Source organism: Coregonus clupeaformis, chromosome 10, assembly GCF_020615455.1.
Source record: "Coregonus clupeaformis isolate EN_2021a chromosome 10, ASM2061545v1, whole genome shotgun sequence".
Classification (NCBI taxonomy): Eukaryota; Metazoa; Chordata; class Actinopteri; order Salmoniformes; family Salmonidae; genus Coregonus; species Coregonus clupeaformis.
The window spans coordinates 42,494,798-42,509,509 of NC_059201.1; the positions used below are offsets into that span (position 1 = coordinate 42,494,798).

At 46.0% G+C, this 14,712-nt stretch overlaps 1 protein-coding gene across 2 annotated transcripts in view; it reads right to left on the reverse strand.

Moving 5' to 3' along the window:
* The window catches only part of cita (citron rho-interacting serine/threonine kinase a), a 71,539-nt gene that overhangs the window by 5,440 nt on the left and 51,387 nt on the right, over positions 1-14,712 (reverse strand). Inside the window, exons 28-44 of one of the 2 annotated variants that reach the window (XM_041887928.2) lie at positions 14,267-14,371; positions 13,875-14,015; positions 13,499-13,606; positions 13,082-13,280; positions 12,457-12,621; positions 12,330-12,353; positions 8,222-8,359; positions 7,695-7,875; positions 7,394-7,485; positions 7,072-7,176; positions 4,792-4,961; positions 3,595-3,675; positions 3,303-3,438; positions 2,686-2,825; positions 2,311-2,512; positions 1,990-2,118; positions 125-205 (exon numbers count right to left, since the gene is read on the reverse strand). In XM_041887928.2, coding sequence (XP_041743862.1) covers positions 125-205; positions 1,990-2,118; positions 2,311-2,512; positions 2,686-2,825; positions 3,303-3,438; positions 3,595-3,675; positions 4,792-4,961; positions 7,072-7,176; positions 7,394-7,485; positions 7,695-7,875; positions 8,222-8,359; positions 12,330-12,353; positions 12,457-12,621; positions 13,082-13,280; positions 13,499-13,606; positions 13,875-14,015; positions 14,267-14,371 — 2,197 coding nt within the window. The remainder of the gene's footprint in view (positions 1-124; positions 206-1,989; positions 2,119-2,310; positions 2,513-2,685; positions 2,826-3,302; positions 3,439-3,594; positions 3,676-4,791; positions 4,962-7,071; positions 7,177-7,393; positions 7,486-7,694; positions 7,876-8,221; positions 8,360-12,329; positions 12,354-12,456; positions 12,622-13,081; positions 13,281-13,498; positions 13,607-13,874; positions 14,016-14,266; positions 14,372-14,712) is intronic. The other variant, XM_041887929.2, reaches the window with a different exon arrangement.

Below are 14,712 nucleotides of genomic sequence, written 5' to 3' on the forward strand. Positions count from 1 at the left end.
ATATTATAAACCCCTTTGAGCCCTTATGTCTTATTATGACACTTTTCTAGATGGCAATTCTTCAATCCTTTTGTTAGGATCACTCTGAGATGATAGTTTCAGATGTAAAATGATTTTGACTTACAAAATGAGAGAGGCAGACGGCTCCATTTGATGTCCTCACTTCGACTCCTGCGGCCGTATGCGTCCACAAACACCCCAAACTCTGGAGAGGGAATCATCACAATAGAAATAAGTGATAATGCTGGTATGCATTGCAAACTAGGTGGAAATTAATATCATGGACATTTCTAACAATCATCACAGCATGGCTACACTACTCAGTCATTACATAATCATAAAGACAGCATAGGCACTCTCCCTCTCTCACACACACCATCTCTCATGCACACGCACCAGGGTTTCCGTTAGCCGGTAATAACCGGATTTTGGCCGCTAATTTTTTGGGGACGCTGGCAAATTGTCCAAGAACAAAAACAATCTCATTGCAAAATAATGCTTTTTCGCCTATTCATTGATGGAAATACCAGTCGATCGAAATACATTTGACCGGACATGCTTATCGGTTAATTTGCATAATTTAGTGGAATTAAATTAGCGTGTGTTTTCGTTAGTCTTTATGTATATTATCACACACGCATAGCATACAGATACAGAGCCTAGCTTGAGCGGAAGATCTGTCAGACAGCAGGAGAGCTGCTGCTACAGCTCCTCAAACAGCTAGTTCATTTGCCTCTGGAGTGAATTATGTAATTATGCTGCTTTTATAGTGTAAACCCAATCATTGCACAACAATTCTGAATGCAATCGCGTGTTAAAAACAGTTTTGATGGCCACGATTAAAAACAGCTACAATTTTTTTTTTTTCTCAACCGGTAATTGAAGCGCGCTTCCCATTCGCCATTCAAGTGCATAGGAGGCTTCCGCACATCACACACCACTTTGCAATGAGCTGGAGGCAGTATGCATTTGAAAACATACTTAATTTTTTGAAACCTGAACGTTTTACTTCATATTATGAGGCATGTCTTACCTTGCTTCAAAGTAGCCTAGCCAAAATCCCACCATAAAACGTGGAGGCAATTATTTTATAAAGACTTCCATATTCCATTGAAACCAGTAGCCTATTTCTCTCATGTTGTATTGGTTTTCAAATCAACTTTCTTTCATTGTCTAGTAGCCAAAGGCACAATCCTAGTCATTTTAGCAACCCATACTAGTTTTTGCATTTTTAGATCTCCACTCTTTCTAAATTGCTAACGGATATTTTAATATCTATCACATGAAACCGCTGGCATGTGCAGTGCACTTTTGACAGTGTTTTCCCGCTAATTTCATTATAGAACAAACATTTGCACATAGTCTACTGCCTTGTGCACATTGGTACTTTTATAATGTGAAGTAATAATAGTTCATCAACATTTTACACTAAACATTCTGATCAGTTGGATCAGCCTCTTTGGTTTTTCAGTAGTTGTTTTATATAGTCTAGGCCTACTGGTTGGATGAATTTTGGGATCTATCGTCCCACAACTGTCCCAGAGTCTGTTTGGAATAGGCTATAGCTAGATTTCTCACACAGAACGTCAAGCCGACCAATAGAATAGGTCAACTTTTCTACTATGGGGGATAGTAGATTGACATAGGCTAGTGCTTTTGCTGTTCGTTACTCGTCTTGTTGGCTGAGGAAATGTGGACAGTTATTCGAACATCTTCAAAGTGCACATCAGAATTAGGTAAGAAGGACACACCGTTGCATCCTCGAGTTGTGTTCTGTTAAAATGAATTACCATAATCTAAACGTGATTTCTGTCATTCTGATTACCGTGGGTGGATGCCTTAAGCAGGTTACGCACCCAATGCATATGGGTCCGGTACATTTCTCAAATGAATTAATATGCTGCCCGTCAAATATCCGGCGCCACATTTTCGTAACGGAAAGGCAGACACACACACGGCCTATAGAAGTGTGTATGAAACATGTCTGACCGTGGAAGCAGAGCAGGTACTCGTCTTTCTGCGGTGCCTGGGTGACCTGGATGATGGAGATGGGGAAACTGTGGGAGGAGGCCGCAAAGATGGCCGAGGCCAACGTCACATCGTTCTTATCCAGGAACTCTGCAAGAGAGAGGTCCTCACACCAATCAATCAACCAACTATACAAAAATTAAATAACCTTTTCTTACTAGACAAGTCCAGGTAATCCCTCCCTGTTTCAGTCCGTTTGGTGCCTAATGATGACCCTAGTTATCCCGAGATAACAGTGTACCTTGATCATGTTGTATCCTGTGTGATGAGTTGCTGACCTACCTTCCAGCACATACTGCTTCATCTCAATCTCGTAGAACTTGTTGGTGCCGATGATGATGCTGTAGCCTGTGAAGTGGATACAGCTGCAGGGCTCTGACGTCTCAATCTCTTTCTTGATGCAGAATTTCTTGAGGCTGTCGTTGTAGCGCAGGATGGTGATCTTGTTGGGCATGGCGGCACAGATACACGTGGCATTCTCAATCTGCACAAGGGACAAAAACAAAAGAGTCAGGACAACAATCACTCCAGAAATATGGCGTAATCAGTCCACAGTTTCAAGGAATGTAACAGACAACATAATGTATCATCAAAAGGTGCGTGAATCATTTGCTATGATTGAAACAAAGTTTTATACCAGAAAACATTGTGGCTCACCTTGCCAGAGGAGAAGAGGTGGCATCCCTTGACGGTCTCAAAGATGTATGGGCTGAGATCTGGCTGGGCCGGGAGATGGGACTGAGACAGAGACTGCTTCACCTTCTTGATCTCCACCAGACACAGGGCCCGCTCCTCTCCTGGACCAGACATGGTACAGACATCAGCAACAAACACATACAGTACCAACTGCATCCTCCATCCCATATAACACATTTGTGATCAGTTTCAACAGTTATTGCACTATATTAACACGATTCAAAATCTCAGTACTGCTAAATTGCAAGATGGCTGTAGTGTAGCAGAGATGGTTCAGTGAACTACACTCAAGTGCTGAGTAACTTGCCTGTTTATTTAAGCTTTATTTAAGCAGGCGAGCCAGCTAAGAACAAATTCTTAGACCTGAAGACACATTTTAGCTCCCAGAGCCCATGCCTTCTATCAGGCTTTAGCTCGGGGAGCTAACACAAGTCTGTAGGCCCGCAGGCAAGCCAGGTTTGATACTCGGATATACCGGGTATTGGAAATGGGTCACCTGCGAGCCTCAAGACCATGTTGCCGGTGGCTCACTAAGCTAAAGCCTATAATAGTAGGCAGAGTTTGTCCCCAATACTGACCGGTAATTATGAGCAGCTTGTCATGCTCCTTGAGAATCTGGATCTGGAAGACAGAGGCCAGGCCGGGGATGTGAGTCAGGCTGTTCTTAATGACGTTCAGGGCATACAGGCCCTCCTCAGAGCCAACCAACACTATCTATGGAGGGGGAGAGAGAAAGCCAATGTGAAACTTTAGGTAACATTTAAAATCATTAAAAATTGCTTACCCAGTTCCCTGGGTAAGTTTCCTGGTTCTGTATGTATAGTGAAGCATAATCCTGCATTAAACGTGCACTAACACTCGCACACGTACTTGGTCGGTGAGGGGCAGGGTACAGTTAATGTCCAGTCGGTCGTCTCCTTCCAGCTTCAGCAGAGAGTTACCCAACAGTTTCTGTCAGAGAGGGAGAGGAACACAGGCCAGGTTAGGAATCGTAACGTGTAAACCTAACCTAGCATTTTACTAAGACAAAGCCCCCAGTATCTGCTCATGTCAATGCAGGAAGTTGTGAGGGTCATATAGCCTACAGTACACAGTGGATGTGACAGAGGCAAGTAGTTGCCAGGGGTGAAGCAGGTGACAAAATGGGCATGGCTATGGGCAATTGGGGGTGGGTTTGCAATAATAATAATAATAATGATTTTACTTATGTAGTACTTTCCAATTTCCATACAACATTTCAAAGTGCTTTACACACAAGAAAAGAAAAAGAGGAAGATATCAAAATAACAAAATCAAAATGGTACACCAGACAAACCAATTGATCGATCAATCAATCTATCAATTGTATTGCAGGGGTGCATGGGCGGGTGTGACGTATATGACTCTGGAAGTGCATGCATGACGCCAGGGGACAAAGCTGCACAGCAGGGTTATCTCACATACATGAGCTTCATGGGTGCTGCATGTGTGGGTATGTGGCTGCTTTTCAGGGCGAGAGAGTGTGTGCTTGCACTGTATGTGTGATTAAGATGTTGATTTGTTTGTGTGCGTGGGTATGTATACAGTAAGTGTGTGTACTGCATGCTCTGTCAATCAAAGCATATACGCTTGGGCCCAAGCATAAGGCAGGCTCGTGCAGCTCTTTACCTGGACCAGTGGGGAGAGGTTCTTCTGTCTTTTAGGAACAGCTGTCTACAGTGTGGTCAACAACACCCCAGTGAATTTTACACATACAGTGTAAAATATGTGTAAAATATGTATTCACACATAAAATCATTGACAACATCCACAAACACAGACGGTAGAGGGACAACATGCAGACAAAGAGAGAGGGAACGGGGGGGGAAGACAGAAAGAGAGACTATTGAGTGGGAATACACCCTACTCCCTCAGCAAACACCAAGCAAGTCTTGCTCTCTCATGTTTGAGTGTGTGTTTCAGCTATAAACTGTAATGAACTAGTAGGAGAACTCCGGTGCCGACCTTGAAAGTAACAACACTTCAAATATCAACCGACTAGAGATTGAAGATGGCTTTCGACATATGCACACAAGCGCGTCCACTCACCGCGTCAGCCTCCACCTTGTCCTTGGAGCCCCTGCTGCCGGCTACGACTGACTCCAGGACAGCCACCCAGCGCTGCTTGTCTGGGAAGCTGGGAGCCATGAAATACAGGGACTGGCCGGGCCAACAGGTGGTGTGGGGGTGAGACTCCAGCTTCAGGATGTACGGGATGTCTGCACACAGACACAAGCAAGATAAGAGAGTGGAGGGACAGAGACTATAGAGCACATTCAAATACAAACACAACAGTGGCATGCTCAGCAGTTTAGCTACTTGACGACTGTGCAATTACTCCAGTAAAGAGGCATCAAATAGGATCAGTTTAGGTAGTTTTACACAAGTTAGGATGTAGGGAGAGGTCAGGTGTTCATTATCTTGGTGTGTTCCAAATGGGAGAGTTTTCTGGGAAATAGAAGGTCTACTCTAATCTCCAAGTGAATAAGTGCATTAGACAGGTGGGCCCCAGTGCTTGACTTGGGCAGGAGCTCACCAGAGCGGAGTACAGGCACCTAAAATGTTCTACTGCTTGAGCTCCTGTTCCTCTTATAGAATATTAGCTCAAAAGTATTGTGGCCTCCTGCACCTAAATACACTGCTCAAAAAAATAAAGGGAACACTTAAACAACACAATGTAACTCCAAGTCAATCACACTTCTGTGAAATCAAACTGTCCACTTAGGAAGCAACACTGATTTACAATAAATTTCACATGCTGTTGTGCAAATGGAATAGACAACAGGTGGAAATTATAGGCAATTAGCAAGACACCCCCAATAAAGGACTGGTTTTGCAGGTGGTGACCACAGACCACTTCTCAGTTCCTATGCTTCCTGGCTGATGTGTTGGTCACTTTTGAATGCTGGCGGTGCTTTCACTCTAGTGGTAGCATGAGACGGAGTCTACAACCCACACAAGTGGCTCAGGTAGTGCAGCTCATCCAGGATGGCACATCAATGCGAGCTGTGGCAAGAAGGTTTGCTGTGTCTGTCAGCGTAGCGTCCAGAGCATGGAGGCGCTACCAGAAGACAGGCCAGTACATCAGGAGACGTGGATGAGGCCGTAGGAGGGCAACAACCCAGCAGCAGGACTGCTACCTCCGCCTTTGTGCAAGGAGGAGCAGGAGGAGCACTGCCAGAGCCCTGCAAAATGACCTCCAGCAGGCCACAAATGTGCATGTGTCTGCTCAAACGGTCAGAAACAGACTCCATGAGGGTGGTATGAGGGCCCGACGTCCACAGGTGGGGGTTGTGCTTACAGCCCAACACCGTGCAGGACGTTTGGCATTTGCCAGAGAACACCAAGATTGGCAAATTCGCCACTGGCGCCCTGTGCTCTTCACAGATGAAAGCAGGTTCACACTGAGCACATGTGACAGACGTGACAGAGTCTGGAGACGCCGTGGAGAACGTTCTGCTGCCTGCACCATCCTCCAGCATGACCGGTTTGGCGGTGGGTCAGTCATGGTGTGGGGTGGCATTTCTTTGGGGGGCCGCACAGCCCTCCATGTGCTCGCCAGAGGTAGCCTGACTGCCATTAGGTACCGAGATGAGATCCTCAGACCCCTTGTGAGACCATATGCTGGTGCGGTTGGCCCTGGGTTCCTTCTAATGCAAGACAATGCTAGACCTCATGTGGCTGGAGTGTGTCAGCAGTTCCTGCAAGAGGAAGGCTATGGACTGGCCCGCCCGTTCCCCAGACCTGAATCCAATTGAGCACATCTGGGACATCATGTCTCGCTCCATCCACCAACGCCACGTTGCACCACAGACTGTCCAGGAGTTGGCGGATGCTTTAGTCCAGGTATGGGAGGATATCCCTCAGGAGACCATCCGCCACCTCATCAGGAGCATGCCCAGGCGTTGTAGGGAGGTCATACAGGCACATGGAGGCCACACACACTACTGAGCCTCATTTTGACTTGTTTTAAGGACATTACATCAAAGTTGGATCAGCCTGTAGTGTGGTTTTCCACTTTAATTTTGAGGGTGACTCCAAATCCAGACCTCCATGGGTTGATACATTTGATTTCCATTGATAATTTTTGTGTGATTTTGTTGTCAGCACATTCAACTATGTAAAGAAAAAAGTATTTAATAAGATTATTTCATTCATTCAGATCTAGGATGTGTTATTTTAGTGTTCCCTTAATTTTTTTTAGCAGTGTATAAACAGTACCAGCACTCAAAAATGAGGACCGGCACTTATTTCAGTCCAAGTCAAGCACTGGTGGACTCTAATCTACCTGTGTAGTATCTATAAGGGCATTGGACAGGTGTGTTGTACCTGACTTGGCCGTGTTGATGAGCTCCGAGGCTCCCACTGCTCCGTGGATGGTCACCTCTCCATCAGGAAGACACAGCTCAAACTCCTCCTCTGGCTTCAGAGAGTCTGGAAAGACACCAGGTATATATTTATTAGGGCACACGGTAGCAAAACGTTTTGCAATGCTACCAGGCCAGCTACAAGTCCAGGTAGAACTCTCCCTGTTTCAGACTGTTGCCTAATGAATATGATCCAGGAGGCCAAGGGTCATGAAAACACTGCCAAAACAGTCTGGTGAAAGAAAAATAAAAAGCTAAAGGAGAGTCAAGTCAAGGAGCAGTACCTTCTCTGGGTTCAGTGTCGTAGATGGACACTTTGGTCCCGTCCAGCACCACGTACTTCCTCTCCCAGCCCTGCTGGCCTCGCTTGGAGTTCCTGCAGAGACACACACCTTACATTATGAAACAGAACATTCAGAGGTGTTACATTTTCCCTGTCAAGGGCCCTACCCAGAGCTCATGCCCAAGAAAGAGGAAAAGGAGGAGAAGACGGTTCAATTTCAAACCGCTTTCCAACATAAAGCAAGGTAAGGCAGGTAAACAGAAGAATGTCCATAATAAAGGGGTTACTATGAGAACACAGACCTGGGTTGTTTCATCCAGCCCTCCAGGCGTACGTGGCCAGCGGCCTCTTTGAGCTGCAGGGCAGGTGAGTTGGCCTTCTCCCGACACAACGCCTCTGAGAAGTGGGTAGCATACTCCGCCGGCAGGCCGCACGTAGCAGGGAGGCAGGGCGAGCACTTGGGGTGGCACAGGGTGTGGCACTCTACAGTAGACCAGGAAGAGAGAGAAGGAAATACATGTATTGTGGAGGAGTGATTGATCTTGAGTTATGTTGGCTGAAAACAAGTACTCTGTACTTTTCAGGCTCCTTATAAGTTGTGTTGTCAATACATGTTATCTTCATACCTATATACGAGTGTCAGGTATAATTGTAAACCATTTTTATTCAAAATAATGACCACAAGCAAGGGAAGTTTGATTTAAAGAAATAGTTTAAATATAGTAATGAACATAATGCAGTGGTCTGGGACATTGCTCATGAGCGCAACAGCAATGCTATTGTAGCAGTAATGAGAAAGAAAGGCAGTAAGTCCATTAGGACTACTAACCTAGGCAGGTGGCGGCCTGGCGTCCAAAGTGCACGGTGTCCAGGCAGACAGCACACTTGGTGGCCCTCATGTTGAGTCCCACGGTGAAGCGATGGGGGATGTTGTGGTGCATCCTCTCTTTCACACGACGCCCATACTCTACAACAAGAGAGAGTGAAAATGAGTGAAAACTAGAATGAGTGAGTTTGCAGCGGTCATACTTTGCGTATTGTTCGTGTCACTTAAAAGTTCCTGACAAGGGAAAGCAACAGTGTTTTGACAGCAAGACAAAGAGTGCTGTATGAGGCATAGCAATTCATTTTCTGCACTTGCATATTTTTGGTTCTAACGACATAACCATGGTTATGAGTTGGATCATGCAAATGACAATGTGTGTATGTACTTTTAACTATAGTATTTGTAGAAGATATGGTTTCAGATCTACTTAGCTTTGCAGAAATAAAGGCTGGTTAAAGGAAAAATTGTATTTTCCAGTCAAAAGTGCTGCTGGGGCTCTAATTCAGGAGGGGGTGGGTCTTGACAACTGTAAACCAGAAGTCCTGAACCGCACCCCCGTCTTTGCTTTTGAGGGCGTTTGGCACAAAATTAAATATAACTCAATGGCGGTTACATTTGCCAAGAGCCACCCCCACATTGATTACCAACTGGCATGGAGCCTTTCCTGAGTGCCTTCTGAATCATTCTCTATTTTTGCCTCCATATTGTTGCCTACTAATACTTTAGACACTTGTTCCTTCAGTCAATAACCCTCCCAGCATCACATGCACCTCAGATGCAGAATAGCACTGTAAATGTGCCCCATGAACCAGTTGAAGTGAGGAGATAACGCTCTCCGTAGCTGATGTGAGTAAGACTTTTAAACAGGTTAACATTCACAAGGCCACAGGGCCAGACGGATTACCAAGACGCGTACTCAGAGCATGCTCTGACCAGCTGGCAAGTGTCTTCACTGATATTTTCAACATCTCCCTGACCCAGTCTGTAATACCCACGTTTCAAGCAGACCACCATAGTCCTAATGCCCAAGAAGGCCAAGGTAAAATGTCCAGTAGCACTCACATCTGTTGCCATAAAATGCTTTGAAAGGCTGGTCATGGCTCCCATCAACACCATCATCCCAGACTCCCTGGACCCACTCCAATTCGCAAACTGCCCCAACAGATCCACAGATGACGCAATCTCTATTGCACTCCACACTGCCCTTTCCCACCTGGACAAAAGGAACACCTACTGTATGTGAGAAGGCTGTTCATTGACTACAGGTCAGCGTTCAACACCATAGTGCCCTCCAAGCGCATCACTAAGCTAAGGACCCTGGGATTAAACGCCTCCCTCTGCAATTGGATACTGGACTTTGACAGGCTGCCCCCAGCTGGTGAGGGTAGGCAACAACACATCCGCCACGCTGACCCTCAACACGGGGACCCCTAAGGGGTGCGTGCTTAGCCCCCTTCTGTACTCCCTGTTCACCCACGACTGCATGGCCGCAGACTGGTGCCTAATGACGACACGATGGTGGTAGGCCTGATCACCGACGACGATGAGACAGCCTACAGGGAGGAGGTCAGAGACCTGGCAATGTGGTGCAAGGACAACAACCTCTCCCTCAACATCAGCAAGACAAAAGGAGCGGAACGTGGACTGCAGGAAATGGAGGGCCGAGCACGCCCCCATTCACATCGACGGGGCTGTAGTGGAGAAGGTCGAGAGCTTCAAGTTCCTCGGTGTCCATATCACTAAGGACCTATAATGGTCAAACACACCAACACAGTCGAGAAGAGGGCACGACAAAGCCTCTTCCCCCTCAGGAGGCAAAAAAGATTTGGCATGGGCCCTTAGATCCTCAAAAAGTTATACAGCTGCACCATTGAGCATCTTGACTGGCTGCATCACCACTTGGTATGGCAACTGCTCGACAACAGAGGGTAGTGCGCATGGCCCAGTACATCACTGTCATCCATGACCTCTATACCAGGCGGTGTCAGAGGAAGGCCCTAAAAATTGTAAGACTCCAGCCACCCAAGTTGAAGTCTGTTCTCTCTGCTACCTCACAGCAAGCGGTACCGGACCAAAAGGCTCCTGAACACCTTCTACCCCAAAGCCATAAGACTGTCGAACAGTTAATTAAACGGCTGCCCAAACTTTCTGCTTTTCACCCCCTACCTACATGTACATAGTACTTCAATCAATCACATAACCAAACCTACATGTACAGTGGGGAGAACAAGTATTTGATACACTGCCGATTTTGCAGGTTTTCCTACTTACAAAGCATGTAGAGGTCTGACATTTTTATCATAGGTACACTTCAACTGTGAGAGACGGAATCCAGAAAATCACATTGTATGATTTTTAAGTAATTAATTTGCATTTTATTGCATGACACAAGTATTTGATCACCTACCAACCAGGAAGAATTCCGGCTCTCACAGACCTGTTAGTTTTTCTTTAAGAAGCCCTCCTGTTCTCCACTCATTACCTGTATTAACTGCACCTGTTTGAACTCGTTACCTGTATAAAAGACACCTGTCCACACACTCAATCAAACAGACTCCAACCTCTCCACAATGGCCAAGACCAGAGATTTGTGTAAGGACATCAGGGATAAAATGGTAGACCTGCACAAGGCTGGGATGGGCTACAGGACAATAGGCAAGCAGCTTGGTGAGAAGGCAACAACTGTTGGCGCAATTATTAGAAAATGGAAGAAGTTCAAGATAACGGTCCATCACCCTCGGTCTGGGGCTCCTTGCAAGATCTCACCTCGTGGGGCATCAATGATCATTAGGAAGGTGAGGGATCAGCCCAGAACTACACGGCAGGACCTGGTCAATGACCTGAAGAGAGCTGGGACCACAGTCTCAAAGAAAACCATTAGTAACACACTACGCCATCATGGATTAAAATCCTGCAGCGCACGCAAGGTCCCCCTGCTCAAGCCAGCGCATGTCCAGGCCCGTCTGAAGTTTGCCAATGACCATCTGGATGATCCAGAGGAGGAATGGGAGAAGGTCATGTGGTCTGATGAGACAAAAATATAGCTTTTTGGTCTAAACTCCACTCGCCGTGTTTGGAGGAAGAAGAAGGATGAGTACAACCCCAAGAACACCATCCCAACCGTGAAGCATGGAGGTGGAAACATCATTCTTTGGGGATGCTTTTCTGCAAAGGGGACAGGACGACTGCACCGTATTGAGGGGAGGATGGATGGGGCCATGTATCGCGAGATCTTGGCCAACAACCTCCTTCCCTCAGTAAGAGCATTGAAGATGGGTCGTGGCTGGCTCTTCCAGCATGGCAACGACCCGAAACACACAGCCAGGACAACTAAGGAGTGGCTCCGTAAGAAGCATCTCAAGGTCCTGGAGTGGCCTAGCCAGTCTCCAGACCTGAACCCAATAGAAAATCTTTGGAGGGAGCTGAAAGTCCGTATTGCCCAGCGACAGCCCCGAAACCTGAAGGATCAGGAGAAGGTCTGTATGGAGGAGTGGGCCAAAATCCCTGCTGCAGTGTGTGCAAACCTGGTCAAGACCTACAGGAAACGTATGATCTCTGTAATTGCAAACAAAGGTTTCTGTACCAAAATATTAAGTTCTGCTTTTCTGATGTATCAAATACTTATGTCATGCAATAAAATGCAAATTAATTACTTAAAAATCATACAATGTGATTTTCTGGATTTTTGTTTTAGATTCCGTCTCTCACAGTTGAAGTGTACCTATGATAAAAAATTACAGACCTCTACATGCTTTGTAAGTAGGAAAATCTGCTAAATTGGCAGTGTATCAAATACTTGTTCTCCCCACTGTACATACAGTATTACCTCAATCAATCACCACAACTACCTCGTACACCATTACACTGACTCTGTACCGGTACTCCTTGTATATAGCCTATATATAGCCTCGTTATTGTTATTTTATTGTGTTACTATTTTATTTTTATCTATTTGTAAATTGGCTTACTTTTTAACTGCATGTTGGGAAAGGGCTCGTAAAGAATCATTTCAGTGTAAATACTTGTTGTATTCGGCGCATGTGACAAAATTTTTATCATCAAAACAAGCACAATGAGATGGAAGATGGTTTCAAACTGGGAAAACACTTACTTTCAAAAGTCACCCTTCTCTTCTCTGTGAGCAGAATGAGAGAGAAAGAAAATTAAGAGTTCTAAAAGTGGCTAAGAGAGAGAGAGAAACAGATAGACAGACAGAGAGCGGGGACTGTGGGACTTACCTTCGGGCGTGGAGCTCTCCTTGCATCGTGCAGAGCTGGAGGGTGCCAGGAGGCTGCTGGGGTTGGGCTGGCGCTCGGGGGACTTGACGATGGCCGACATGAGGATCTGCTGGCGGGCCGAGGCTGGTGTGGCCGGGGCGTGCTCTGAGACTTTAAAATGGGCCGCTGGGAGGGAGGGAGGAAGACGGGGGAAATGTTAGCCATTTGGCTACACCTGGCACACTTAGACAAACCAGAAACATGGCTTCGTGTGCATCATCTCCATCATCAATATACTATGACCCTGTTGAAATACTTCAAAAAATGTGTCCTCACTTTCCTGAAGAAGACAGGGTGAATAAAGTCAGCATTCCACTGGACTGCTCTCCCTAATATCATGGCAGATCAGTGAGAAGTTCAAGGAAGGGATACAAGGATTTGAACCAGAAACTATGACAATCATCAGGGCATGGATTCACAAACAACTCACAGGAGTGCTGACCTAGGATCAGTTTGGCCTTTTCGATAATAATTAATAATATTGCATGAACAGGGAGGACCTGATCCTAGATAAGCACTCCTGCTTTCAGAGGCTTTATGAATATGGGCGTAGGTCCTGTAATAGGTTGTTGGCAACACCACCCACCCTCTTCTCTTAGTGATCTCAGCTCTATCCTCATCTTCTGCAGGGCCTCCTCCAGGTCTGAGCAGCGAGTCCTTTCCTTCTCCAGGGCCACCTTCATGTCGCTGTACTGCATGGGCAATGCTGGCTGGGCCTGGGCCCCGGACCCCCCAGCACCATTCCCATTGGGCCCCAGCTCATCACGCCGCCGCCCAAAGATACCCTGGCAGGAGAGAGAGGGAGCAAGGGTTAGAGTTAGAGGGACTTGGAGCTTCAGAAGGAGCCATGGACTTGTGTGGCATTAATTAAACATGCAGTGATATTAAGATGTATTGTGTGTGTTTGAGTCTGTGTGTGTCCTGTCGAAGAACAACAAACATCTGCTCTTATGCAGACTGCGCCATTAACTGCCATCACATTTCCATCACTGAGTTCTCTCACCTTCTTTTTCTTGGTGGGCTGATCCATTTTGGCCTGGAGGAAGTCAATCAGCTTGGTCTGCTGAGAAATGGTGCCCTCCATCTTGACTTTCTCATGAGAATATACAGCCTGTGGTGGGAGAAAGAATCAACGTCAATATAAATGTACCAGGCTACCAGCTAACGTCTCAAATGGAATTAGCTGTAGGAGCTGAGCCATTCCAGCAACTATTGTGGATGTTTCAAAACGAAAATAAGCATTTCTTATTGGACAACACCACGTTGTCCCTCCCCGTTTCAGTCTGTTTGTTGCCTAATGAATACGACCCAGGCCAGCAGAGAACAACTGGGCTCAGGTGTGTTAAAAATGGTCTAAGTGGGAGTGAGTGTATTGTTACCTGGATGTTCTCCAGCTGGTACTCCAGGTCGGTCCTCTCAGTCTTCAGCAGGTCAGTCTGGTCCAGAGCCTCCTGCAGGCCCTGTGTCAGACGGAAGATGTGGCTCTTCTGTAGGTCCATCTGCTGCTGTAACTTGCCTTGCTGTGGTGGGGAGGTCACCACACAAACACGCATCATTCCAAGACAAGCTAAAAGCTATTTTGTGTAACTTTTTGTGTAAATTGGACTAACGTCCTGACCAGCTGTGTACTTGTATATCAAGCTACCTCACACTACAAACAGAAGATAGGCTCCTGCCCTATGAGCCGTTCTGGCCCGGACAAGGCTTATTTACTTTGTGTAAATGAAATACAATATTGTGTATTTATTTATGTTTGCAGAGTGCTCTCTACCTCGTCCATCAGCCTCTGCTTCAGCTCCCTCTCTGTCTCCAGTTTCTGCTGCAGGGTGCGGGCGTTCATCTCCAGCATGGCATGCTTCTTCTCCAGGTCATTCAGCTGATAACACACACAACCACAAGTTCAAAGGGTGTGTATAATATATGCCATTTAGCAGACACTTTTATCCAAAGCGACTTCAGTACAGTGAGTGCATATTTATTTATTTTTACATACACTACCGGTCAAAAGTTTGGACACACCTACTCGTTCAAGGGTTCTTCTTTATTTGTTTGACAATTTTTTACATTGTAGAATAATAGTGAAGATATCAAAACTATGAATTAACACATATGGAATCATGTAGTAACCAAAAAAGTGTAAAACAAATCAAAATATATTTTATATTTGAGATTCTTCAAATAGCCACCCTTTGCCTTGACAGCTTTGCACACTCTTGG